Below are 25332 nucleotides of genomic sequence, written 5' to 3' on the forward strand. Positions count from 1 at the left end.
GAAATCACAGCTGCAGGCTGGGGGAGGCAGAGCTGGAAAGATTCCCTGCTCCAAACAAACACAGGGGTGCAAACTTCCATGCTTTTTTCACTCTAGCTTAAACAATGCTGCTGCTTCCTTTGGTATTTATTCTGCTGCCTGCTAGATAGCACTTGGTTCAGTCTGAACAGCCTTTGATATGTTTTTCTGTCATTAAGAGTAAAAAGAAGGATGCTATCAAAACCCAGGACGTTTATTTGAGTCACAGAATTGCTTTCCCAGAAAGAAATGGGCCACTGCATACAGCCATGACCACAGACAGGACTGCAGGAGTTCCCACATATCCCTATGGATTGATTCTCAGTTCAGTGTTAGCTCCCTGCACCTGTCTGTATATTATAAAGCTTTGTCATAATGATACCCTTTTAAATGGTAAGATTATTTTTCCCCCATGAGCAGTCATAGCATGTGAAAAGGGTTGAAATCAGCAGCACTGGAATTTCTTCACATTGGTATTCATGCCCAGGTAGCTTTTAGGAGATGCTGTCTCTCATTGTGCCTGATGATCAATTCATATCCTGGTGTCAAGAAACACAGGTGGAATGGACTTGCCTCTGCATCCTGCACAGGATGGTGTTGGATGGGATCTGGGAAGGATACAAACCCTTGCTTCACTGACTATAAAAGGAACTTAGCCTGCTAATATAGACTATGCACGTCATCTTTTAGCAGCTAAGTGCAGGTGAGAGGAATCTCTCCTCAGCTGAAAGGTGTTTCCAAGTTGAAGATGTGTGAGAGGAGGTAGAAAAGTTAAGGAGCATCAGGGATCCAGAGCAAGAGATAGACAAGTGGAGAACAGGTTACCCAGAGAGGGTGGTAGAAACCCCATCCCTGGGGTTGGACAGGGCTCTGAGCAACTTGATGTAGTTAAAGATGTTTCTGCTCAGTGGAGATGTTGGACTAGATGATCTTCAAAGGTCCCCTCCAACCTAAAGCATTCTGTGACTCTCTGATTATTAATATCACTTTGCAAGAGAACCCACAGCACATTAGGCTGTTGGCAGCCAGACAGGAGTAACCAAGCTGTTCAGTGGCTCTGTGTCTTGCAAAGTGGCAGTAACAGCACTTGAAGAAATGTGCAGATTGTTTAGTGTTATAAATCACTTCTCTTTCTTTTCATCTCAGTTTTCATGAATCAAAGCTTGTATGCTGCTCTAGGAGAGAATCCAGCTCATGGGTCTGTTTATGTTTAGCCAGACAGCAATGCAGATTGCTGTTTAACAGCTTCCAGTTCCAATGGAGAATTTCAAAGACAACACAGGCCATGAGAAAATGCTTTCTCACATGAATGAAGTTGTAATATATGTCCCTGTATTTTCTAAACTGATGAAAGATTCCCGCAGAGCTGCAGAAATCTCTCTATCAGAGACACTACAGAGGTTGGCGGGCGAGGATTAGAATCTGAGGCAGGCTGCCTATAGAAAAATCTGCTTGAGACAGTTCCTTCCAACCTCTACCATTCTATGATTCTGTGATTCTATGATCCACGACTCTGTGATTCAGGAATTCAATGATTCTGTGATTCCAGGTCAATGGGATCCACTGAATTCTGAGGAAAAAAGATTGAATATGGAAGGATGAAAAAAAACCACTTAGGTTCTCTAAACCCACTGCTTCCGAGGAGATACACTTAGGATATTAGGGAAACATTCTTTACTGAAAGGGTGGTCAAGCATTGGAACAGGTTCCCCAGCGTGGTAGTGGAGTCACTGTCCCTGGAGGTGTTAAAAAAAACATGTAGACATGGTGGCACCTGGGGACATGGTTTAGTGGGCATGGTGGTGTTGGGTTGACAGCTGGACTTGATGGTCTTAGAGGTCTTTTCCAGCCTTAATGATTCTATGTAAGCCAAGCATGGGAAAGAGGATTTGCAAACTGGTCAAGGCAAGAAAACGTTTGTTGCTTTCTGAACAGTTTGACAATGGAGCGAGTTGTGTAGTCCAGAAGAGACAGCTGGAGGTAGCTGATTTTAGTTGGAACACATCCCTGCTCTGGCAGCTTCTGGAAGTGACAATTCTACATCTGGAAGAGGGAGGTTTAAGGCAGGTCAGAGCATTTTCTGACCTGTCGTAGTCAGGACTCTCTTGCTGAGGGAGAAGAAAAAGAAGGCTGTTGCCAGTGTTCCTAAATTCCCTCTGATCCTCCCCCTCTGCAGTGAACAGGCTTCATTTTTATTCTGTGGGCACCCAGCCTCGCTTCCAAGCTTTGTACTAAGCAGGTGCCAGATTATAGCCATTGTGGAATCTGACAGGGAGCACAGTGGGATCAAACTGATTGTAGTCATAGGAATTTGCAAGCTGTTAAAAAACACTGGAGAACATCCCCACCGTGGCAAAAAGACCTGATTGATGCACTTTTATTGCTTCTGTTGGTGCAATTAGAAATATCAACAGTAAGCAAACCTTGTTATTTGTTACCTTTTAGCATTTCCTCCCTTTTTCCTCTGTCTGTACTCTATTCCCATCCAGTGGATGGAGTTGCTCGTGTGAGGTGTGGAAGTACATGATAACAAGGTCATGGTTTATTAAATTTATGGGAGAGGAGAGGAGAGGAGAGGAGAGGAGAGGAGAGGAGAGGAGAGGAGAGGAGAGGAGAGGAGAGGAGAGGAGAGGAGAGGAGAGGAGAGGAGAGGAGAGGAGAGGAGAGGAGAGGAGAGGAGAGGAGAGGAGAGGAGAGGAGAGGAGGGAGGAGAAGAGAGGAGAGGAGAGGAGAGATGAGAAGAGGAGAGATGAGAGGAGAGATGAGAAGAGAGGAGAGGAGAGGAGAGGAGAGGAGAGGAGAGGAGAGGAGAGGAGAGGAGAGGAGAGGAGAGGAGAGGAGAGGAGAGGAGAGGAGAGGAGAGGAGAGGAGAGGAGAGGAGAGGAGAGGAGAGGAGAGGAGAGGAGAGGAGAGGAGAGGAGAGGAGAGGAGAGGAGAGGAGAGGAGAGGAGAGGAGAGGAGAGGAGAGGAGAGGAGAGGAGAGGAGAGGAGAGGAGAGGAGAGGAGAGGAGAGGAGAGAAGGGAGAGGAGAGGGGAAGGGAGAGGAGAGGAGAAGAGATAGGAGAGGAGAAGGGAGAGGAGAGGAGAGAGGGGAGATACTTCTCCCAGAGTAGCTAACAATAAAGTGAGAGAAAATAGCCTCAAGTTACACCAGGGGAGCTTTAGATTGGATAGTAAGAAAAAATTCTTTACTGAAAGAGTGGCCAAGCGTTGGAACAGGCTGCCCAGGGAGGTGGTGCAGTCACCATCCCTGAAGATGTTAAGAAAATGTGTAGACATGGCACTTTAGGACATGATTTAGTATGGTATGATGTTTTGGTGTTGACAGTTGGACTTGATGACCTTAGAGATCTTTTCCAGCTTTAAATATTCTATGATTCTATTTTCAAAGCTGCAACAGATTGGGTGGTTGTAGGTGGAAATAATGAGAGACTGAGGTGTCATCCCTACGCTGCAAGTCTGAATTTAATCATAACCTTAAATGACAGAAAATTGTTTTCAGGGTTGTCTGGTGTCTTCTGTGAAAGAGAAGAAGAATGCTTTTTGCCATTTGGCTTCTTAGTAGAGATGGAGCCACGTGTGAGATATTGCCACTGCATTTCACAGCCTGTTAGCATATTTAAAGCAGATGGCATGAAGAATGAAGCATACTTTCCCACTGGCAGCCCTTTCCCCCAGCTCCCTTAATGGCTTCTCAATGGAGAGCAATGAGATTTCATGATTTGGTCCTTGTACTTTTTAAGTGATGTATATGAAGAGATGTTCTTAAGCCACACATGTGATTGACAAAAGAAGTTATCCCATCTATGACCAGAGGGACACTGCATGTATTTGTGGGTCACAGCAGAGCCATGGTCCAGCTGTCCATGGAAATATGGACATTCTTTCTGTAAAGTGCTCTTGCAGTGATTTTAAACCTAGCCCCTGAATGCTGATGGGATCCAGCTTGACTCAAAGGTCCAACAATTTATCCATGGAGAGGAGGTGAAATGAAAGGCAGTGCTCAGGAGTGTATTTTCCTGCAAAACCTTTAAATATCTATTTATATCTGGTCAGCTCTTCGATGCTAGGACAGTGAGCCCAAAACAGCAGTGCTGCTTCAGCTCTCCAACACTGCTGCTCATCCTGATGGGCTTAGTGCCAAGAAGAGAAGCCAGCAACTACAAAGCAGCAACTCAGGATGTTGGAAGAAGAACTAAAGCTCAGCCTCCAGCCAAGGTGTTTTTAAAGCCTTCACCATTCATCCTTAAGACAGGCTGGTTTCTCAGTGCTTTTCATGGCAGGAGGGGAAGGATGTGTTTCTCATCTGCCTACTGCTTCGTGCAATGGTATCAAGATCATAAGGGTTGCACAAGGCTTGGAGTTGTGGTAAATAAGTCTTCTCTCCACAAAAGTGGCTTTGAATAAGTATCAGCATCTGTCCACGTACAGACTGGTCCTGCAGCATGATACATGTTTTGTTATGTGCTTATCACTGGTGCTTAACAGTTGGTATCACCTACTTCTACTCCAAAACCAGGCTCCCTGATGACAGTCTGTTCCTTGGCCAAATGGTAGCAATACTCAGCCTCAGGACCTTCAGCACAAGGGGAAGCTGGATCTACAGCCCTTGTTCCTCTCATAATGAGCTGCATGCATATTACTTTGGAGAAGGTACAAAGCTCAGACTGAAATATAGGTCCTTGGGGCCACCTGGCACAGCCAGCCAGGATCTCCATGTCTTTCTGCATTTAGCTGTTACATAGCATTGTTGCTAGGTCTGCATGGAGCATGATGAGATTTTCTGTATCATCTTGTAAGATTTTGAGGAAAACCTCCTGACTACATAGAAGCAGAGTGGTATTGAAATGCCCATTTTGATTCTGGTTGCTCTGCAGGGTCATGGGTGTGCATTTGTGGGGAGACTTGCAGAGAGATCCCAGTCAAAATCTTTGATTTGGATTGAACCAGAGATTTTCAGCCCACATCAGACCTGAAACCAGTACATCCCCATAAGGGTTTTGACATCAATGAAATTTTCCTTACTCAGAACTCACTGTCTTGAAAAAACATTTCTCTTCTTTCTGTGGGACAATATCTTCTATCCTGTACACCAGTTTTGATAGAATCAAACTCTCTGCTGTGATTGCAAATTTAAAAAAACTCTCAGGCTGAGCAAGACTGATGATTATTTTTGCAAAGTGTTAAGAAGAAAAATATTAGGGGGCAGGAGAGAAGGTCTGGTCTGCAGCTTTACTTTTAGTTGCCCACACTGTTGGGTCAATTAAAATGATCACACAGTGGCTTGGCTAGAGCTCATATTTGAGGAATGTCCTTTGAAAATGTGCTAATGCTGCTGGCAGCAGATCTTCCTCATGAGACAAGTACCTTCAAATTAAACATACAAGAGATCAGTCTTTAAGATTGGAAGGAAGATTGAAACAGTCTGGGGTGCTGTTATATACTTTTATTAAACTCTGAGAAGCCAGAGGCACATCAGCTTTTCAGTGCACTGGAAGGCCTGCAAGGCTCTTGAAGGGCTTCTGCTGCCTTTCTGAAATGCTACAAGATAGAGACAGGTCAGACACAGCAATATTTCCATTTACTTTCAGGATATGGCAGTAGAATTTCCCTGTACTCCCTAGGGTTTGCTCTTCTACTAAATGACAGTGGAGAACATGCTGTTAGCAGAGATGCCAAAGCCTAGCTACTGTCTGACACCTTGACCTCCCCAAGAATTGCATTAAAGGCACAGAAGGATCCACCACAGGCTCTATTTGTCGAGTGGCAGGGACCTCTGGTGCAGCAGATGTGTGGGTCAGAAAAGATTGCTATATACAGCAGCTGGCAGCTGAAATTGGTTGGCTGCTCAGAAATTTGTTTCTAACTATTTCTCCAAATGCCTCTTAAGACTGGTAAGACACAAAATGGGAAGGTGACAATGGGTTTTGTGCATTCCAGAGACCTGCTGGATTTCCATACACAGTTAACATTTTCTGTGCCTGGCAGCTGCTCTTTATGTTGCACAGGCACGCTGTGGAGTACTGCTAAATTGCTATTAAGGTGTTTGAAACAAAGATGTGAGACTAGATGATCTCCAGAGGTCCTTTCTAACCCTTTTCATTCTTTGATTCTGTGCCAGCCCATGGTGATTTTTTACAAAGTGCTGATGGCACTTTCAGCTCCATTCTTTCAAGCTGGGGCTGGCATGGGATGCTGGTGTCAACTTTTTGCCTGGTGCTAGATTCACACCATGTCTTAGCCTTGTAACAGTGCAATTGATATGGGGGCTTAGGCTCTTGGTGCTGCAATTAGCACTGAGTTAGGTTACGTCAACAGTGAGTCAGAGGGATGCTGTGCTGCCTCAGTACAGCCAGAAGTTGGCTGGCTGGCTGTGGGAAGGCAGGGGGTTCAATCCAGACACTGCTGGTCAAGAAGAGGAGTCTTTACTCCTCACAACTTTACATAACCCACTGCTTGGTCAGGGGCTAAGAGTAAATAGCTGCTAAGGTCTGAGGGAAAAGGTGAAGGAATAGAAGATCAGCAGCACTCACAGAAAGTCTGTTTTATAACAAGGAGAGGACAGAACTGTGTGCCCTGTAAATATCTGGGCAGAGGCTCACAGAGCATGAAAACACAGGCACTGCTGAGGGGCAGGGCACTGCTGATGGGCAGGACTCTGCCCAGGCTGACTGTAGGCACACAGCGTGCTGGGGAGCGCAGGTGAAGAGCTATCACTGTGGTCAGGGAAAAGCCAATTCCTGACAAAAATTAATGTAGCTATTTTAACACCCATACAGAGTTAGACTGACCCTAAAGGCCCAGGTGCAGTCAGATCTGTTGAATTGTATCCACCTCCTAAAGCTGAGCTGGCCCTTTGGTGAGCCCATCCTGCTGTTTCCGAGTTCACTGCTGGGGCAAAGGTGCACAGCTGGCCTGAACTCAAGGCCATGTTGCCTACTGCTGTCTGTGCTGAGCATAATCTGGGCTCCAGTCTGTCATCTGGGTCTGGCACAGCCTTCCCTCCACCATAGACCCACAGAATTTCACTGGTTCTTTCTCTGTTTTGTTTATTTCTTTTATTTCTCTCTTTCTCACTTTCACTCACCCTTCCTTCCTTCCTTCCTTCCTTCCTTCCTTCCTTCCTTCCTTCCTTCCTTCCTTCCTTCCTTCCTTCCTTCCTTCCTTCCTTCCTTCCTTCCTTCCTTCCTTCCTTCCTTCCTTCCTTCCTTCCTTCCTTCCTTCCTTCCTTCCTTCCTTCCTTCCTTCCTTCCTCTGTAAGAAGAACAAAAGAACCCGCAGCTAGCAATTTATCAGCAGCTGTGCATTTCCCGAGAGGTATTTTTAAGGTTTATAACTCTTCACTCTTTATTTACAGCCCTCACATTGCTCTGGGCTTGGACACACTTAATCCTGCTCTTTACAAAAGCCTCAGGGGTGTGAAATGAGCACAAGCAGTAGATGCTTATGGTTGTGTACCCTTAAAGAGTCCTGTCCTTCTTCTTTCAGACGTGGGCAAAGCTCCTTTATCCCACACTAATTTATTATCTTCTCACTTGTTAAAGTTTCATCAATATTCTAAAGTAACTGTGGTGGTTATATTTGTACACAGGCATGCACAAACTTACATTTAATTTCTGTTTGGGAAAAGACCATGAAGGGAGACCTTCTAGCTCTCTACAACTCCCTGAAAAGAGGCTGGAGCCAGGTGGGGTTGGTCTCTTCTCCCCAGTAACAAGTGATAAGAGACGAAATGGCTTCAAGTCGCACCAGCAGAAGTTTAGGTTGAATATTGCAAGAAACTTCTTCACTGAAGTGGTTCTCAAACACTGGAACAGGCTGCACAGGGAGGTTGTGGAATCCCTATCCCTGGAGGTGTTTCAAAGAGGCAGAGATGTGGTGCTGAGGGACATGGTTTAGCCCCAGCCTTGTTAGAGAATGGTTGGACTTGATGATCTTAAAGATCTTTTCTCAGGTATGCTTATAGACAGCCTATGGGTCTATTACCTATGTTCTGTGTTCCATGCCCACACTCTATGGAAAACAATTAATAACTGCTTCTGAATCTATATTTTTTTAAAGTACTTCTTTAAATGACATCTTAACATAAGGGACACAAATATTCTGCTAGAAATGTCTACATTAAAAACCCACAAACAAACCAAACTTACCAGTGCTTATGGAAAGAAATGGTGAAAAACATTCCTTATAGCCTTTCATTGGCAACAGCTTTGCTGGAATCATCTTTCTGTTCTTAGGAAATGAAACAACCCCCTTCTGAAAGTGTGCTGTTGAGGATGGACCTTCTTTCCCAAACTCTCATTTCCTACAGCAGTGAGAAGGAATGGGAGGATCTGCAGCTCTTCTCTGCAATAGTGCAAATTTAAAGTCAAGACACATCCTCTTTCTTAACATCAGCACTCACAGGTACAGAGTATCATTCTGCTGCAGAGCAAAGAGGCAAGGACAGCTCTGTGGAGAATGATGGAAACATCTATTTCAGTCATCCCTGAATACTAATCCCTGGAACATAGTTTCCAAGGTCTACCTGCATCACTTTACGACATTCCAGTGAAGAGTTTTGCCATTTTCCCAGTTGTTCTGACATGGGTGTTGTCATTCAAAAGCCTGGGACTATGCAGAGGATGCTATACATATTTTTTTTCCTCAAGAGAACTGAGCATCCAGTGGCCCTGGGAAATCATCACAAGCTTTTGGAAATATGACATGCCTCCAAAGTTGTGCTTCCATACTTCTGCTACAGCAGATATGCTCTGAGTGTGCACAGCCTGACACCAGCAGCAGGAGTAGGAAGAACAGAGGAAAAGGAGGGTGAGGCCGCAGAGGCAAAGCCCATGAAGAGTTTTGGACCAGCAGAAGACTTCTGGGCATCTCGACAAGTAACATAAATAGTAAAAAATTAAGAGTGCCCTTGGTCAGAGCCTGAAACTAAAGCTTCCTTCATCGTGTATTTATGTAAAACCTGAGACAAAGCTGGTCAAAAGCAAGGGAAAGTTGTTCAGAGGGGTTTACAACAGGTCCTAACTAAGCACAAACAAGTGCTTCTGTGTCTCCTGTGTCAACACAGACCAAGTTTTATGCCTGAGCAAACAGCTTCCTACAGCCTGTGAAGCAATGACACAGACCTGTTAATACCCAGCATGGTATAAACCATCTGATCCACCCCTGCACCAAGGTTGAATTCCACCAGTAACACCCTCTGGAAGCAGGGGTGTGACTCTGGGTGACCAATACCCTTTGCAATGCATGGTACAAAGAGTGCTGCAGGGATTGGAGGGAAGGACAAGTGTCCCTGCCAGCTGTTCCACCCTGTTTCCCAATTAGTCTGTTAAAAATCAGCCAGAACTGTGTGGACAGCAAATCTGCTAGGAAGAGAAAATCACTCAAAAGAATAAACACTCAGAAAAGAGCTTCCAATGCATCTCATTGCTCAGTGTGCCTCACAGTTTCACAGGCAACTCCAGCTACAGTTTGCTCCTCATTTTCTGCAAAAGGTCAGCCCAGTAATTGAGTTTTTCATAGAATCATTAATGTTGGAAAAGATCTCTAAGATCATTGTCCAACCATCAGCATAACACCACCAGGGACGCTAAACCATGTCCCAAAGTGCCACGTCTAAATGTTTCATGAACACCTCCAGGGATGGTGACTTCAGGGCAACCTGGGCAGCGTGTTCCAATGCCTGACCACTTTTGCAGTAAAGAAATTTTTCCTAATATCCATTCTAAACCCCTCCTGGTGCAACTTGTATGGGCCAATTCGTTGCACTCTTTTGGTTTTCTTTCATAGCTGCAGAAGGAATACTGAGGAGAATCGGTGAAGAGTAACTCCTGATAACCCATCCATCTTTTCCTACTTATATAAAATATTACTTTTTAAAGAGGATTCAGAACCTTCTAAGACCCAGGGCTGTGTTCCAGCCTCTTGCTGTGCCATCCAACATTTGAGATTGCAGGGAAGAATTCAGACTGCCTGGGGATTTTCAGCCCTTTCCTCTCTATGAGGTGAATGAGGAGAAGCAGGACCGAGTGAGGCTGCCAGCAGGGGTGTCCTGCTTTCTCTTTGCTGACTACAAGGAGGAGCAGCACCTATGTGCCCAGGCCCCAGTTCAGTCATTCTGCCCTCACCGTCCACAGCAATGCTGATGTACAAAGCCACGTTAGGGCCTGTAATACAGAGTGTGAATATAGGCATCTAAAGTTACATTGTCAGCTTCTGGGGAATGAAAACCCAAAGGTGTCAACCCAGAAGTGTGCCCCTTCCTCTTTACCATCCTCATCCCTCCCTAAATTAGCTGAGGGAGAGACTTTTTACAAGGGCTTGTAGTGATAGGGCAAGAGGGAATGGATTGAAGCTTGAGTAAGGGAGATTTAGCCTGGAGATTAGGAAGAAATTCTTTACATTAAGGGTGGTGAGACACTGCAAGAAGTTGCCCAGGGAGGTTGTGGATGTCCCTCCCTGGAGGTGTTCAAGCCCAGGTTGGATGAGGCCTTGAATAACCAGGTCTAGTGGAAGATGTCCCTGGCGATGGCAGGGGATTGGAACTAGATGATCTCTAAGGTCTTTTCTGACCCAACCCATTCTATGAATCTATGAATCATTAAGTTCCAAGTTTTACCTTCTGTTTGCCAGAACTGCTCAAGAATTTAAGGGCAGACAATTCTTGGGGGTTATACCTTGATCCTCTCAAGTCATCATCACTACCATAAAGGGGAAAAAAAAATAATAGCTGTTTTTCCAGTCCAGTAGTATTTCTTATCAAAGGTAACGAAGCTTGTTTTGTAATAATGCTCTAGGAAGAACATGATTGCATGCTTAGGGCAAAGTCTGGTGGATTTGAAAGCTTGGTTAAGTGATAGAAAAAAGACGATAATGAACAACTGGTTATCAAGGCTGCAGGGTGCCCAAGGCACCAGTAACAAAATCAGTACTTGTGTTTTAGCTAATGATCTGGAAGAAAAAACACAGGGTGATTTGGCTTGGTTTCTGTTGACATCAGGAACCTGGCTTTGTAATGTCCTGACTGGGGGGAGAAGTGTAACATCTGCTTATCTCCTGCGAAACCAGATTGCCTTTTAGCCATGAGCAAACTTGCTGATTTCAGTGAACCTGTGATGTGCTAGGAGCAAGCCAGCCCCATACCTCTGGTGCTTTGCTGAATCAGGAGCTGGGTGTGTGGCCTCTGTCACTTCACTAAACAACCATTTTAGCTTCTGGAGCCTTCTGGACCGCAGGAGCTTGGCTAGAACTGGTGATGTCTGAGCAATGTGCTGCGAGGAGGCCACACATTGCCTGCTGGGACCACGTGCTTGACGCAGACTCCATGGAAGGTCCTGTACATCCTGTTGCATCCATGGCATCCCAGCTCCCGTGGGAAGTGTGTACATCTCCCGAGCTGGCCATGAGTGGGGTGCAGAATGCACCCAGATTATTTCTGCTTGGAAGAACCCAAGGGGAAATGTGCTAGTCCTGTTTCCAGGGGCTTCAGGCCAGCAAAGGTGCATGGGGAATAGAAAGCACAAGAGGCATTTTTGTTGTTGGTTTCTGGAGTAGTTTTAATTACTTTAAGTCCCAGGTGTACTTTAGCTTTGGGTTGTTTCTCCCACCACACTGGTATGTATCAGACCGCTACCTTTCTGTGAGTGTAAATCAAAGCTGACACCATCTGATCCTTTTCCCTGGCATTGTAGGTGAAGCAAGCATTGTGAAGAAGGGAGAATGCAGCACAAAAGGCTGTAACTTACAGCTTTACCACCATACATCCCGAGCCTGCCTGGTTTTCACCTCTCCTCTCTCAGGTAAAGCACCTAGACACATTTTTACACTACTTACAATGAAGGGAGATGTGGGAGATTCCCAGGAACACCAAGCCTGCTAAAACACCAGCTGTGGAGGACTGGTTTATCATAGCACAGTCTGTTCTGTCTAGTAACCACCACTCTTACAAACCAGTCAGTAAAAGCCAGTTGTCTCACTGCTTCAGAGCTGCAAGAGAGGGTTTGGAGTTTGTGTAAAATGTTATCTGTTAAGTACTCAATGGTGGGTCTCTTTTTTTTTTTAATAGAAAACCAGGGCTGAATCTTCACATTTTTTGCAACTGAAAACCCAGGTACTTTAGAGGGTAAGATGTGCACTGATGAAGAATTCTTGGTTTTCATCTCTTAACACTATACTAATTTGAGAGTAAGCTGACGTGTGAGGGGATGCACTGATTTTAGGCACTACCTGAACTCTCAGGAGATGAAAGATGTACCATTAAGTGTAAGCACAGTTGTTTCAGTGTTTCACTCCCTCCTACCTCTATTTGACACAGTATAAAAGTTGTTGATACTTAAAATAAAAGCCCTGCATCTCAGAAAAAAAAGAAACACAACCATTTAGAAGGCTTTATTATAAAATTATTTCAACATTGACACACAATGCTTAAAATTACAGCTCTACCTTCAGGAATAAAAATTCAGTAAACACTGAAAAAGAAACTGTATTTTCTAGATAGATAGCCCTTCAGTGATTTTTACTACTACAGAAATTCCACATGGGTTCCTTAAGTGCTGCAGACACACCTCTGTCTGCGTCAGGACTGCACAGCAGCTTCTCTCTGCAAACAACATCAGACATGTTTGCAGCACCCGTGTGGTTCAGCTGCTTTGAAATAGAAGTTACAGCTCCCACCTGAATGAGCTGTGGCTATGGTACAGGTGTACAGCAGACCTTGAGATGACAACAGATTTACAGATGTACAGCAGACCATGAGATGACAGCTTGTGTGCAAGCATCATCAGGTGCAGAGAGAGAGGTCTAATTTGTGTTAACTTGACAACGTTGACTACACCCAGCTATGTTTTTTTGACCTTGTATTCAATACAAAAATCAACAACTACTCAAGTTCTTATGGCAGTGAAGGCAGCTTTTTCACAACTCTATAGTCTGCACAAATATATTTCATTTTTATTACCCAGTTCATTTGCTGAGCTGAGCTCTAATACAATCTGATGCCCTTTGATGCCTGCAGCTTATCCACTGTGATAAAACCCAGCCTTGATGCAGTACTGAAGTCATTGTGCTCAGTAGTTATCATCAACACTTCTAAATGTCGTTTTTAAAAGAAGTGAAGCACTATTTTATTTTTGATTGAGAAATCCTGTCACAAAAGGAGACATTTGATATTCACAGTAGAGTAAGGAGTGGCTTTATGTCCAAGAAATATATCTTAGAAAACTCTCCTATGACTGAGCAGGATGCTTTAAATACTGCACTTGCAACTTCTTGCAAAGGATCCCGTACACTTAAGATAAGGTGCTAATTAGTTTAAAAAAAAAAAAATTCAAGTAATGTTATGCAGCCCTGACAAGCTGACTGCCCAGTTTGGTAATGTCAAATAGTTTCAATTCTATTCCATTGTGAAGTTTACCTTGCTCACAAGGGGGAAAATGCACACAGAAGATGGAAAGGAAGAAACTTACTGAGAATGGAGATTTTTGCAACAGCTCTCTCCCATTGGCACTGTTCCTGTGACAATTCCCCATTATTCTGCTGTCCATCAAAGTTACTCTCTAGTTTTCAGCACTGCTCAGTTTGAAAATTCTCACTTCCTAAGCCTTTTCCATTGCAATTAAGAGTTCTTAGAGGAGAACTCTAGTTCCAACACCACTCTTCCTGAAAACCTTCCAAACAGACCTTCAGTGCTCATCACAGCTTTCAGGTGTGGAATTCCCAGGTACCTCTTTACGTTAGAAAGCTGCCAAAGATAACAGACAGGTTCTAGTTTAGTGTACTGAGCCATTAATCTAACAGCATGACAAAAAGGAACCACAAAATCTTGTTTTGAACGTGCTGTTTTCCATGTCACACTTACATACACCAAAACCTTTCCATTCAACTTGCATGTCTGCTCTTGGAAAATCCTGACCAACTGACTTGGCATGTGCTTTGCAGGGATGTAGGCTGGATGTAGCATTACCTTGCAGCTGGTCCAACCATTGCTTTCCAGCAGCTTTCTAAAAAATGCTGATTTCTTTGTTACCTTATGCACAGGAGCCTTACTTGTCTAGTTTTCCATGAGCAGCCTAGGATAAAAGAAAAATCTAGCAATGAAACTCACAGAGCAAGGCATCACAGAAGAATTATTACTGGAGGATCATTCAGGGTGTTTTAAAAATGAGATTTCCTTATACATGGAAAACACTTTCTCCCTACCTCTCAGGAGGATGTTGTTGTTTGTATCTTGCTACAAGACTGCCATTTAAAGTGGATCTTTTCCAAATGTTATAAATACAGCTTTGAAGTACAGGAGTTTTCTTATCTACCTGAGACGTTCTGTACTAAGACGAACTGCTGATAACTATTCTAAGAGAAAAATATACACCAGCATAACTGGCATTTAGCAGTATTGAGAATTCAAGCATTTGACAGGACTCAGCAATTGCACACCTCTACCACATCGAGTCTTTGATCGTAAGGAAAAAAGGGAAGTCTGATTCTCCTCTATACACATTTCTTTAAAGATATCACGTGCTCCTGTTTTCCTCATCCTGAAGTCCACAGCAAGTTTTCACATTCAGTGCAGACAGTCTAGGCTACAATGTCCTGATCTTCTTTTCTGTCAGTCCAGAAAATGAAGAATTGTCTTGTTTGGAGGTAAATGAAGACTTCCAAACATCATTATTTTTTGAGAAGCCAGCTTGATCCCATTGAGTGCTTGGATACCAGCTTCATGCAGCTGCACTCCGCTCTGATCCACTCCTTGGGCCTTTACTTGGTACACACCAATCATCTGCCTCTGTGGTAGCCTGGTAATGCTTGAAGGCTGATTTGTTAAAAACTGGGAGTTTTTCTACTGAGTCTGTTGACAGGGCCTAGAAGTTAAGAAGGGAAAAAAAGTCACTTGTTTTCTACCTCTGAGTAATGCCACTCTGCAAAACTTCAAGTAGTTTCAAGTGTTAAGTGACACTACAGATCACAGTTATTTACAAAAATGTTTCTATGATGGTAGTTTAATGTGCTTCAGTATCTCTGTTTGCTTTGGATAATCAGTCAGGACAAGTACAGTGACATCAAATCCTATCTGCTCAATTTGATAGGTCTTATGAGTTACTGTGCAACCTGTTTTCAAGATACACCTGGAAGATTTGGAAAAGAGCTTCCACTGACAGAATTCCAGAGAAACTTTAAAATACATTCCTTTCCTAATCCTGTATTGTGCAGTCAAAACCAATCCTATTGGGCAACTGTTACATAGAAATGTAACATGCATAGCTAAACCATCTCTTCCTATTATATTTTGTTTTGGTTTACTGGAATGAATTCAAAGCAAGTTTTCCTCATGAGTAAACACAAAGTAGAAAAACATGTGTAGTTGTGGTGAGTGGAAAGTACCACAGTAGTGCTTTCTTCCAGGTGATTTATAAACCCAGCAGTGCATGTTATACAAGTATTTCAGATTACAGATATGTGCTACATGGCTGATGCTGAACAGGATCAGGTACTGGACCCCTTAAGGATTAGTTTCTACAAACATTCTGGTTGTCAGAGTAAAGAAGTAACAGTAAATAAACCAGATTGGTTACTCACACCGTTAGAATCATAGGATGGTCTGGGTTGGAAGGGACCTCCAAAGGTCCATCCTCCACTAGAGCAGCTTGCTCAGAGTCTTGTCCAGCCTCACCTTGAATATCTCCAGAAGTGGGGCCTCAGCTACCTCCCTGGGCAACCTGTTGCAGTGCTCCATCATGCTCATGAATGCTCATGGTGCAGAACTTGTTCCTAGCATCCAATCTAAATCTGCTCTGCTCTCATTTCAACCCATTGCTCCTTGTCCTGTCCCTGCAGGCCTTTGCAAACAGTCCCTCTGCAGCCTTCTTGTAGCCTCCTTCAGGTACTGGCAGGCTGCTATTAGGTCTTCATGGAGCCTTCTTCAGGCTGAACAACTCCAGCTCCCTTAGCCTGCCCTCCTCCAGTACTTTGTATTTCATGAACCAGTAGATAACAAATCTTAACACAACCTATAAAATAATGAGGCTCTCACCTGTAATTTTTCAAATCAACTAGTTAAAGCCAAACAACCTTTTTAATTCTAAATACCAGTACAAATTATGCTGACATTTCTTCATCAATGAGAGCTTTTCTCCTCATGACAGAGCATTTATTTACCTTAAATTAATGCTGAGTAGTTACCTCACTGCGTTACATAGTAGTTAATTTGATTTAACCAACTGAAAATACATACCTTCAAGTAGATAATAGCATCTGTTCCATAACCACATATGGAGTAGAGATTTAGATTGCCTTGGAAATATTTAGCATACAGACGAGAAATTGGCAAGCCATACCCAAAACCAGCCTAGAAATAAAAGAGAAAATTAATTTTTTTTTACTGTCTTTTTTCCTAGCTTTTATGACTGGCTTTGTATTTTTACTGACTTAAAAGAGCTGAACAGTGCTCAGAGACTTTAAACTGTTACAGTAGCCTAAGCCTATTCCAGTTGTGCTTGCCTCCATATAGACAGTATAATTAAGTTTGAGGAAGACTGAGTGGGAGTGAAAACCAAGTAAATGACTGTCACTTGATGGCTTAGATTTCAGGGTAGAATGTTCATTTTTGTTTCTACCTTTAAAAGTATATTTTTGTCCACTAAGCCAGATATTAACAATGCTTCAGAAACTATTAATTGCTATTTGTGAGGCTCAATGATCTTTGCACATCCCACAAGGCAGTAGGATGGACACAGTATTTCATAATTTATTAAGTTATCAATCTGTCTGACACTTAGAGCAACTTTATTACCAACATGAGTATGGAAAATATCTTACAAGAGGGGCATTCCGGCCATCATCCATCCTTGGTGTGGGTGCAGTGGAATACATGTAACTAAACAGCTTCTCAATTTTGCTTGCTGGAACACCACCTCCTCTGTCTGAGATCTGATTTAAAAGAGAAAAAAACTAACTACAATCATGTCCTAAGAATGGTATTTTAAAATTCTGTTATTTGAACAAATGATTCCAATAGTAATAGATGCAAACATTTGTTTTGCACCTCTGAATGGAGGCCAGTATCTCTGATCTGTTGTCAGGGGCTGGAAGTTCTTTCAGTAGAATTTGCTGCAGCATATTTAATCATGAAGATTACATTAAGCCCATACTGTAGTAGGCCACAAAATACCTTAATTGCCAGGTCTTCTTGTCCTAGAACAACTGTCACTTCAATTGGAGAAAGGGAAGAGCTGTTTTCTTGGAATTCAACAGTTGCCCTCATTGAATTCTACAGAAAAGAAGGTTACCATTAGCAGAGTGTGGGAGCTATGCACTTGAAATCACACCCCTGTTATGCAGAAGCAGAGCACAGTTACCCTCCATTCCTATCAGAGCCTAGTATCCAAGGAACACACCTAACAACCTATCATAACAGGACCATAGCAGACCTCACACCTGAAAGGCACTAAGCACAGCCAAAACTTTCATGTGTGGAGGATTACACACTGCCCTTGCCCAACATTACTCAGCCAAAATAAATTAAGTAGCATAACTCCCTTTAGAGTCACCAGGTTTCTGGACAAGAGCAGAGTTCAGCAGTTGCTAAAGGCTGAACTAATGTTGGCAGCACATTAGTTTGGCCACATTCACTACTTCAAGATGTATCACCCCTCACTTCTCAGAAAAGACATCAGGGCAATTTCTAAAAGCAGAAGGTTAGTAGTGGTCACAATCTCATGTCCCACTTTCATTGTCTTTCTCCCTTCCCTCTGTCCCATTTACCATCACACAAGTGTCCAAACACTCTCCTACAAACTGCAACCATTTCTTTCCTAAATGCCAAAGCTATTTTTACCAAATAAGAACATTTTAGAAGCCTCACTGTCCTATGCAAAGCTTTACTTCTTTCTTTTTTTACTTCTTTCTTTTAAAGTCTAGAGACTTTAAGTATTGATGCTTCAGCTCAGACTGCTAAAGGAAGAAGCAGTTTATATTGACATACCTTGAAAAGCTCAAAAAGCATGTGATAAAGATGAGATGGAACATATACAATGTTAATTGGCTCTCCCGGAAGTTTTCCTAGAGGAAGGGGAAAATGCAAGCAATGTTTAAAAAGAGTGGTGGGTTTTTTTCTATATGCCACAACAAAACAGAAAATAAGTCAAGTTAGTTTCATTGCTTCTTCCCCCTCAAATAGGCAAACAACTTTATGCATTTAGAACAGTGTTTAGACTGTAAATGCCACTTGCTTATAACAGTTTTTTTTAAATACACACACACACACAAAATCAAGCATTAATTCCCTTTAAGTAAAGAATTTCAGAGGTTAAGCAGACCGCCTGAGATGAGACAGGCAGCTTGGACCAGAACCAGTCTTTCAGTCAACAGCCCCAGTTCCTCACCCCAGATAAAAATCTCTTCTCTAGCAACTTATGTTACTTTAAGGATAGATTAGTTTTACTTCTCTCAAACTCATTAATATTACCTAGGATTTAAGATACAATGACATGTAACACAGGAAGTTAAATTTTAGGTGCCTAGACCAGAGAGTTGAAAGGAACTAGCCCAAGACAGATGAGCTGGTATGTCCAAGTACGGCTGTAAAAATGGGAGCCTTTTGACTCAGCAGATTGCCTAAGGACAGGAAGACGGATGTAAGAACTCTCATCTTACCATTCACTTGGTTGAGTTTCAGCTCTGGAGATGTTAAGTAATACTGCTCACACAACATCTTGGAACTTTCAAAAGCATCTGAAATATTTATTTCAATAAAATACATGAGGTATAACAGCAAGCACTGCAGGAATTCATTCTAAAGCATGGCAAAACAGGATTTTCAGCTGCTAAGGTGTTAGACTCTAAGAACGATAACTGCATCTTCTGCACAGCTTAGAACAGAGAAGAAGCAACTGCAGCAGCATGAGCAAATTTTCCTCACAATTTGATAATTCTGTAGAAGAGACATATGCTATCAGGAGGTAAAGCCAATCTCAACACCACCACCAACTAACTCCTGCCTCATCTCTCACTTGCTAAGCCTCACTCCAACCTTTAGTCTTTTGTTTTGTGATTTTTTTTGTATCTTAAATTCTGTCCTATAAAAGCTGCTGGTTGGTAAGCAGTTTTCAGCTGTTTCAATGAAAACCATTCAGCATCCTGTACATCCCATGATGGTTACCCAAATCAGTTGCCATCAGATATAAATACTGATCGTGAAGATCCCAGAATACTCACCATTCACCACCTCAACAACATCACAGCAAGGATCAATGCTTCCAATGTGCCTTGGGTGCCCCGAGCGAGATTTATCATCAAAAAGAAGGGCTGTTTGGGAGGAAAACCATGCTGTATTTAATCCCAAGTACTCTTTAAGTTAAAAAAGCCTTGAGCTGAGACTAAAACAATGTGATCACAAAATATATGAACCGCTGCGTGCTGTTTATGCGTTTTGTTAGTTAAAATGCTATGTATTGCCTGCTCTGTTGTTCAACATCTAAAGGCTTTTCAGCTGAAGAATGAGAAGGGCTAGTAGTGATAGGATGAGAGGGAATGGATTTAGGCTGGAAGAGGAGACTGGAAATTAGGAAGAAATTCTTTACAGTGAAAGTGGTGAGACACTGGAACAGGTTGCCCAGGGAGGCTGTGGATGCCCCCTCCCTGCAGGTGTTCAAGGCCAGGCTGGACGGGGTCTTGAACAACCTGGTCTAGTGTAAGGTGTCCCTGCCTGTGGCAGGGGGGGTGGAGCTAGATATCTTTAAGGTCCCTTCCAACCCAAACCATTCTATGATTCCATGATCCCTAAATATACCATGCAAGACTTACAACTAGTCTGTAGCCTAGAAAAGAAGTTTTCTTATTATTTTTCTAAGTTACATATTTAATTTTTCAGTGTCACAAGAAACCACCTAAGGCCAATCTCCAATGGTTTTCAGAAATGTTTGCATGAATGTGGTTTTCCTGAAGCTGAAGTTTTTCCTCAGGTAGAAATTTCTACTTACTGTGTTGGTTCATTAGCATCCGGGTAGAGATCCTGCTCATGTAAAAACGATCCAAAAAATACTGAATGTTTTGATTGGTGACAGGATCTACTTTAAAAGTGTCTTTGTATTCAATGACTCCTTGTGCCATTGTAGGAACCACATCATGATGCCTGTTTCGGACTTTAATTAATGTATCTATGAAGCTAGGTTAAAACAAAAACAGATCATTTTAGAACATTATTCTAAGACTGCACTGATGTAAGCTTTGTATCGTGTCATTAGCCAGCCAGCAGCAGCAAAGACAAGTGTTTGACCTTAATATTCTATCTTTCAAAAGTAATTTCTCCCTGACCCAAACCAGAGCAGTTTGATATTTTAATATAGAAGGTGTAATCATTAGCCATGCCAAATTCACTCCCTGTTTGCTCATTCTTAATAGTTTGAGCAGAGGAGACCGTGAGGAAAGGAATAAGTCCCCGAGCTGACATCTTGGAAAGAAGCAGGGATACGGCCACAGAGATAACTGCTATTACTCTGTCATGACAGTTCAAGGGACAGCATGGCTTTCAAACCAAGCTGCAAAGGGTCATTTTTATTTGAAATGTTGCTAAATATGATCAGAGATCTAAAGCAGCTTGCTCTATGTACAGCACCTCATGCTAGATCCTCAACTTCAGCTCATGACAGTTATCATTGAAGAGTGGAACATGAGATCAGGATTTTGCAGAAACAAATGAAAAGCTTACTCAGATAAGACTTTTTGATCATCTGGACTTTTCTGATGGAACTCAACCAACTCCATTAGGCTTTGGACATACCTATTTGAGAAAGAACACAAGAAATACATGCTGTTGGTTTGATTTTCATTAGTCCAGGAAAAACACTTTGTGTTGTCCAAATCATTACTCTTAATAAGTTAGCTGGAAGTTTGAAGCATCTTTGAAGTACCAAAGTTCCATCCAAGTATGGAATCACAGATGGTCATTTCTTGAACCCTAGAAGTTTTAGAAGTTTTTCCTTGCACTTGCCACCCAGAAAGGAATCTAAACCCTCACTTGAGATACGTAGGATGCCCTTACAATTCTTGAGAACTGTTTCACAGGAAGATCCAAATGACAATACTGATCAGAAAGCCAGTCAAGCAATTTTTTTCCAGATCTGATCATCTTCATCACAAGCTAAGCACTTCAGCCTCTTCTGCTGGCACCTGACAGCTTTGATGCACGCTGCAAGGGCACAACTGTTTGCTAGATCTGGATCTCACCCTAATACTTTTGCCCTTTATCTCAGCCATCCCTGCAAAGGCTTCAGCTGTGCCAGTACCATGAGGTTAAATGAGATCCAGCCACTGTGTCAGCCACAGAGATTACGTTAGCTGAACTCCAACCACTGGCTGGACAGGTCAAGGCTATGGTAGGGCTGCCCTATTCTTAATGCCATCAGTCAGAGGTGTAAACAAGAGAGTGGCCTGCATCTTGTGTACCTCTGAGGATCTGTAATGCCCTGTAATCACCTCATGAACACTCTCTAGGTTTGGAAAAGAGTGACTGGAAAGCTGCCCAGCCAAGAAAGACCTGAGGGCACTGATCAACAGCCAGCAGAAGATAAGCTAGTCTGTGCCCAGGTGGTCAAGAAGGCAACAGCATCCTGGTCTGGATTAGCAGTAGTGTGACCAGCAGGACCAGGGAAGTTATTTCCCCCTGTCCTCAGCACTGGTGAAGCCACACCTTGAGTCTATGGTTCAGTTTTGGGGTCCTCACTCCAAGAAAGACATTGAGTGCTGGAGCAGATCCACAGAAGGGCAATGAAGCTGGTGAAGGGTCAGGAAAACAGCTCTGGTGAGGAGCAGCTGAGGGAACTGGGGTTGTTTAGTCTGGAAAAAAGGAGGCTGAGGAGCAACTTTCTAGCTCTCTACAACTCCCTGAAAAGAGTTTGGAGACAAGTAGGGGTTGGTCTCTTCTCCTAGCAACAACTGACAGGATGAGAGGAAATGGCCTTCAATTGTACCAGGGGAAGTTTATGTTGTATATTAGAAGAAACTTCTTGACTGAAAAGGTTCTCAAACCCTGGAACAGGCTCCGCAAGGAGGTGATGGAGTCCCCATCCCTGGAGGTGTTTCAAAGAGGCACAGATGTGATGCTGACAGATATGGTTTAGCCCCAGCCTTGGTAGAATTAGAGAATGGTTGGACTGGATGATCTTAAAGGTCTTTTCCAACCAAAACACTGCTATGATTCTTATAAAGGTAAAAAGGGAGATTTGCTCTACTGGCTATTTTGAACTGTTTAAAAACACCCCAAGCTATTTAAAAACAGTAACGCAACCAGCTTGCTTTTCTACTGCTACGTAATGACAGTGCGTAATAGATTGAAATTCAGCTTTGATTAAGAAACTGCAAGCTGAGTTCAAGTAGTTCTTACTTACCAGCTTTTGACTAACTGTACTGATGGAGTGCCTAGCAATTTATCAGGAAGAAGATCAATTTCTCTCAGTATGTTTGCAAACCTCACAGGAAGCTCTTGTCTCAAAAATGAAAAAGAAGTTCTCTCACATCCATTAGTTGAGCCTGTGAATACATCCAAGACAAATCTTTTAAGGTGTTTTGATATATAATTACAAATTGCTGTCTTTCCACAGACTTCAGGACTGTATTCCTTAGCCAGCACCATGTTATTACTGGCCAGTTCTCCTAAGCATACTGAGAGTGGTCAGGCATTGGAACAGGCTGCCCAGGGGAGGTGGTGGTGTCACCATCCCCGGGGGTGTTCAAAACACGTGCAGACATGACATTTCAGGACATGGTTTTAGTGGGCATGGTGGTGTTAGGTTGACAGCTGGATTCGATGACCTTAGAGGTCTTTTCCAACCTTAACGATTCTATGATTCTATGTTTGTGCTGTATTTGTTTACATGAGAGCAAGACAGCACGTTCCTGGGAGGCACACTTATACATTTCCCATTTGAGACGCGGGATTTGTTTGTAATCTGCTGGAAGAAGCACTCCAGCCTTTGTAAATACGGGCTTCTTCTGGGTGACGTCTGGAAATGGCATGTGAGCAAGAGTTTACAGCTGCCCGAGCAGTAATCGGATCTGGGTACAGCTCGTTCACTCCAACACAAGACTCGTGACTCCTCCCTGCTAACAAGCACAGCGTAACACGAAAACACCTCTTGGCTGATTTAGCTCAGCCCCCCATGCCACTAAAACCACCGGCTGTAGCCTATCTCCAGTTGTAACTGAGGCACTCGCAGGCCACCCACGGGCCGCCAGTTACCCCGGTGGGTGCCTCTGGCTACCAAGGCGACCTCCCCCCCGCCGCTGCCACCTCCGGGGCCGGCTCGGCCCCGCTACTCCTTTTACTCCTCTGCGCTGGGGAGTCAGGCCAGGAGACGGCGGCTTCTTCAGCGCAGGCAGAGCCCGGACCTCCCCAGGTAGAGGATCGCTGGCTCCTGCAGCCCCCTCCCGCCGCAGTCCCTGGGCTTCTCCCCTCAGCCGGGGAAGCCTTCGAGCCGCAGTCCCCCACCGATCAGACCCGCGCCCCGTCCCTCCCGTGGTCGTCCTGCCTCTCACCGAAGTCCAGCAACTGCTTGATGGAGAGAGGGGAGGGGGAGAAGCGGGAAAAGTGCTCCAAAACGCTGGGAAAACTGCTGTTGCCACCGCTGCTCCCACTGCCCCCGACCAGGGGCGCGGCGGTGCGCAGGGCGATCCGGGCGGCCTTCATCGCTCCCGGGGCTTCGGTCGGTCTGACGGGAGCTGACGGCTGGGCGCTGGGCGGGTGGCAGGCAGGTAAGCGGGCGGACTGCTCGGTCGCTGGCTATCCGACGGGCGAGTAACTACAAGACTCCGGCTGTCCCCTCGCTGTGACGGGAGGCGGAACGTGCCGCCTCTATTTACAGCCCCCGCGGGGCGGGCTCGGCCAGGCCACGCCTCGCTGCCCTTAATGGAACGTTCCCCCCGTGACAGGCGTTGGCGGGGCTCCCCTCCGCCCCCCACGGTCCCGAGGGCAGCGGGCGGGTGGCCAACCCGCGGTTGGAGCGCCAGGAAGGCCGGGCTGGCCGGGGAGCCGCAGGGGTGCCGCGGGGCCGGCGTCGGGGGTGCGGGGTGCGGTGCTGGCCCCGCGCCCCAGCCGTGACCTTGTTTGCTGGGCAATGTCAGCAGCGGGGCGGCCCTGCCAAGATCCAGGAGAGCCGCACTCCTCCGCCCCTCATTGGCTGCCCAGGGGGGTCTGGCCGTCTAGAGGGAGCCAATGGCGGAGGCGGGACCCCCTGGGCTGTGGGGACGTGGCCCGGGCCGAGGGTGATGGCGTTTGGCAGCCAAGAGGGGTACGCTACCGTCCAGTGGCTTAAATCACAGAGTCTTTAAGGTTGGAAAAGATCTCTGATCAGCAAGGCACCATCAACCCAACATCACCATGGCCACTAAACCATGTCCCAAAGTGCCACGTCTACACGTTTCTTGAACACCTTCAGGGATGATGACTCTACCACTGCCCTGGGCAGCCTGTTCCAATGCCTGGCCAAAGCTTTAACCAAAGGGGAAACTCTCTACGGGAAAACTCTGTTTGCGCAAAGTGCAGGGGATGCTTCTCATGAAATTCCTGAAAGTCCAGCATTGTCACAGAGAATGATGGAGGTGCAAAGGGAGTAAAGTTAGATCCTAGCCACAGGGTTCAGGGTGCTTGACTTGTAGGTCATCACTGTGATCTGGATGAACAGTGGCCATGTATCTGAAGACAGCTGCTTTGGTGACGCACTGGTCCCAAATCACCATGTGACCCTTATTTACGCTCTGCAGAGCTGACCTAAGAGGTGGCAGAATGAACAGCTCTCTCTTGCTCAGCTCATCTTTCGGGGTCACAGATGAGCTGAGAAAAGGTTGGACATCTCTCCTCTTCACTGGAAAGGGAGCTGTGATCTTCAGTGCTGTCTGGCTGTTCCCCAAGACACCAAGACTACTTGACTCTAAAGGCAGGCTTTGCATAATGCATTGGAGAAGGACTTCTGACATCTTAAATCTTGGTCAGGAACAGCAGAAACAGGTGCAATAAAACAATGCTACAACAGAATGTAGTCTTAATATTTTCATGCAACTCCTCAGCCTGATGTTTAGATGCTTATACCTCTACACACAGAGAAATATATATGCTCTTTATACTCTTTTTTTAAAAATTTCTAACTAGAAACACATACACTTAGTTAAAAGGCAAAGAAGAAGACTTTTAATTTATCATTAGATTTTTTAAAATTAAAATCTGATTTTTTGCCTTCCTAGTCATGATATCTGTTATCCCTGCTTACTGATCAATTCTCACGGCATTTTCTGCTTTATTATTTTATTGTTCCCTGGTTTATTATTTTATTT

General features: G+C 44.3%; 1 protein-coding gene across 1 annotated transcript; it reads right to left on the reverse strand.

Annotated features, from left to right (window-relative positions):
- Positions 1–12394: 12394 nt before the first annotated feature.
- On the reverse strand, positions 12395–23692 carry PDK4 (pyruvate dehydrogenase kinase 4). Its single transcript, XM_054385108.1, has 11 exons — positions 23542–23692; positions 22395–22536; positions 20717–20788; positions 19989–20173; positions 19225–19314; positions 18664–18741; positions 17993–18069; positions 17180–17278; positions 16828–16938; positions 16244–16357; positions 12395–14873 (listed from the first exon to the last, which is right to left on the reverse strand). Exons 1-11 carry the CDS (start codon positions 23690–23692, stop codon positions 14730–14732), a joined length of 1263 nt encoding a protein of 420 aa, XP_054241083.1. The 3' UTR covers positions 12395–14729.
- Positions 23693–25332: the final 1640 nt, after the last annotated feature.

The sequence above is a fragment of the Indicator indicator genome, chromosome 11, assembly GCF_027791375.1.
Source record: "Indicator indicator isolate 239-I01 chromosome 11, UM_Iind_1.1, whole genome shotgun sequence".
NCBI classification, from domain to species: Eukaryota; Metazoa; Chordata; class Aves; order Piciformes; family Indicatoridae; genus Indicator; species Indicator indicator.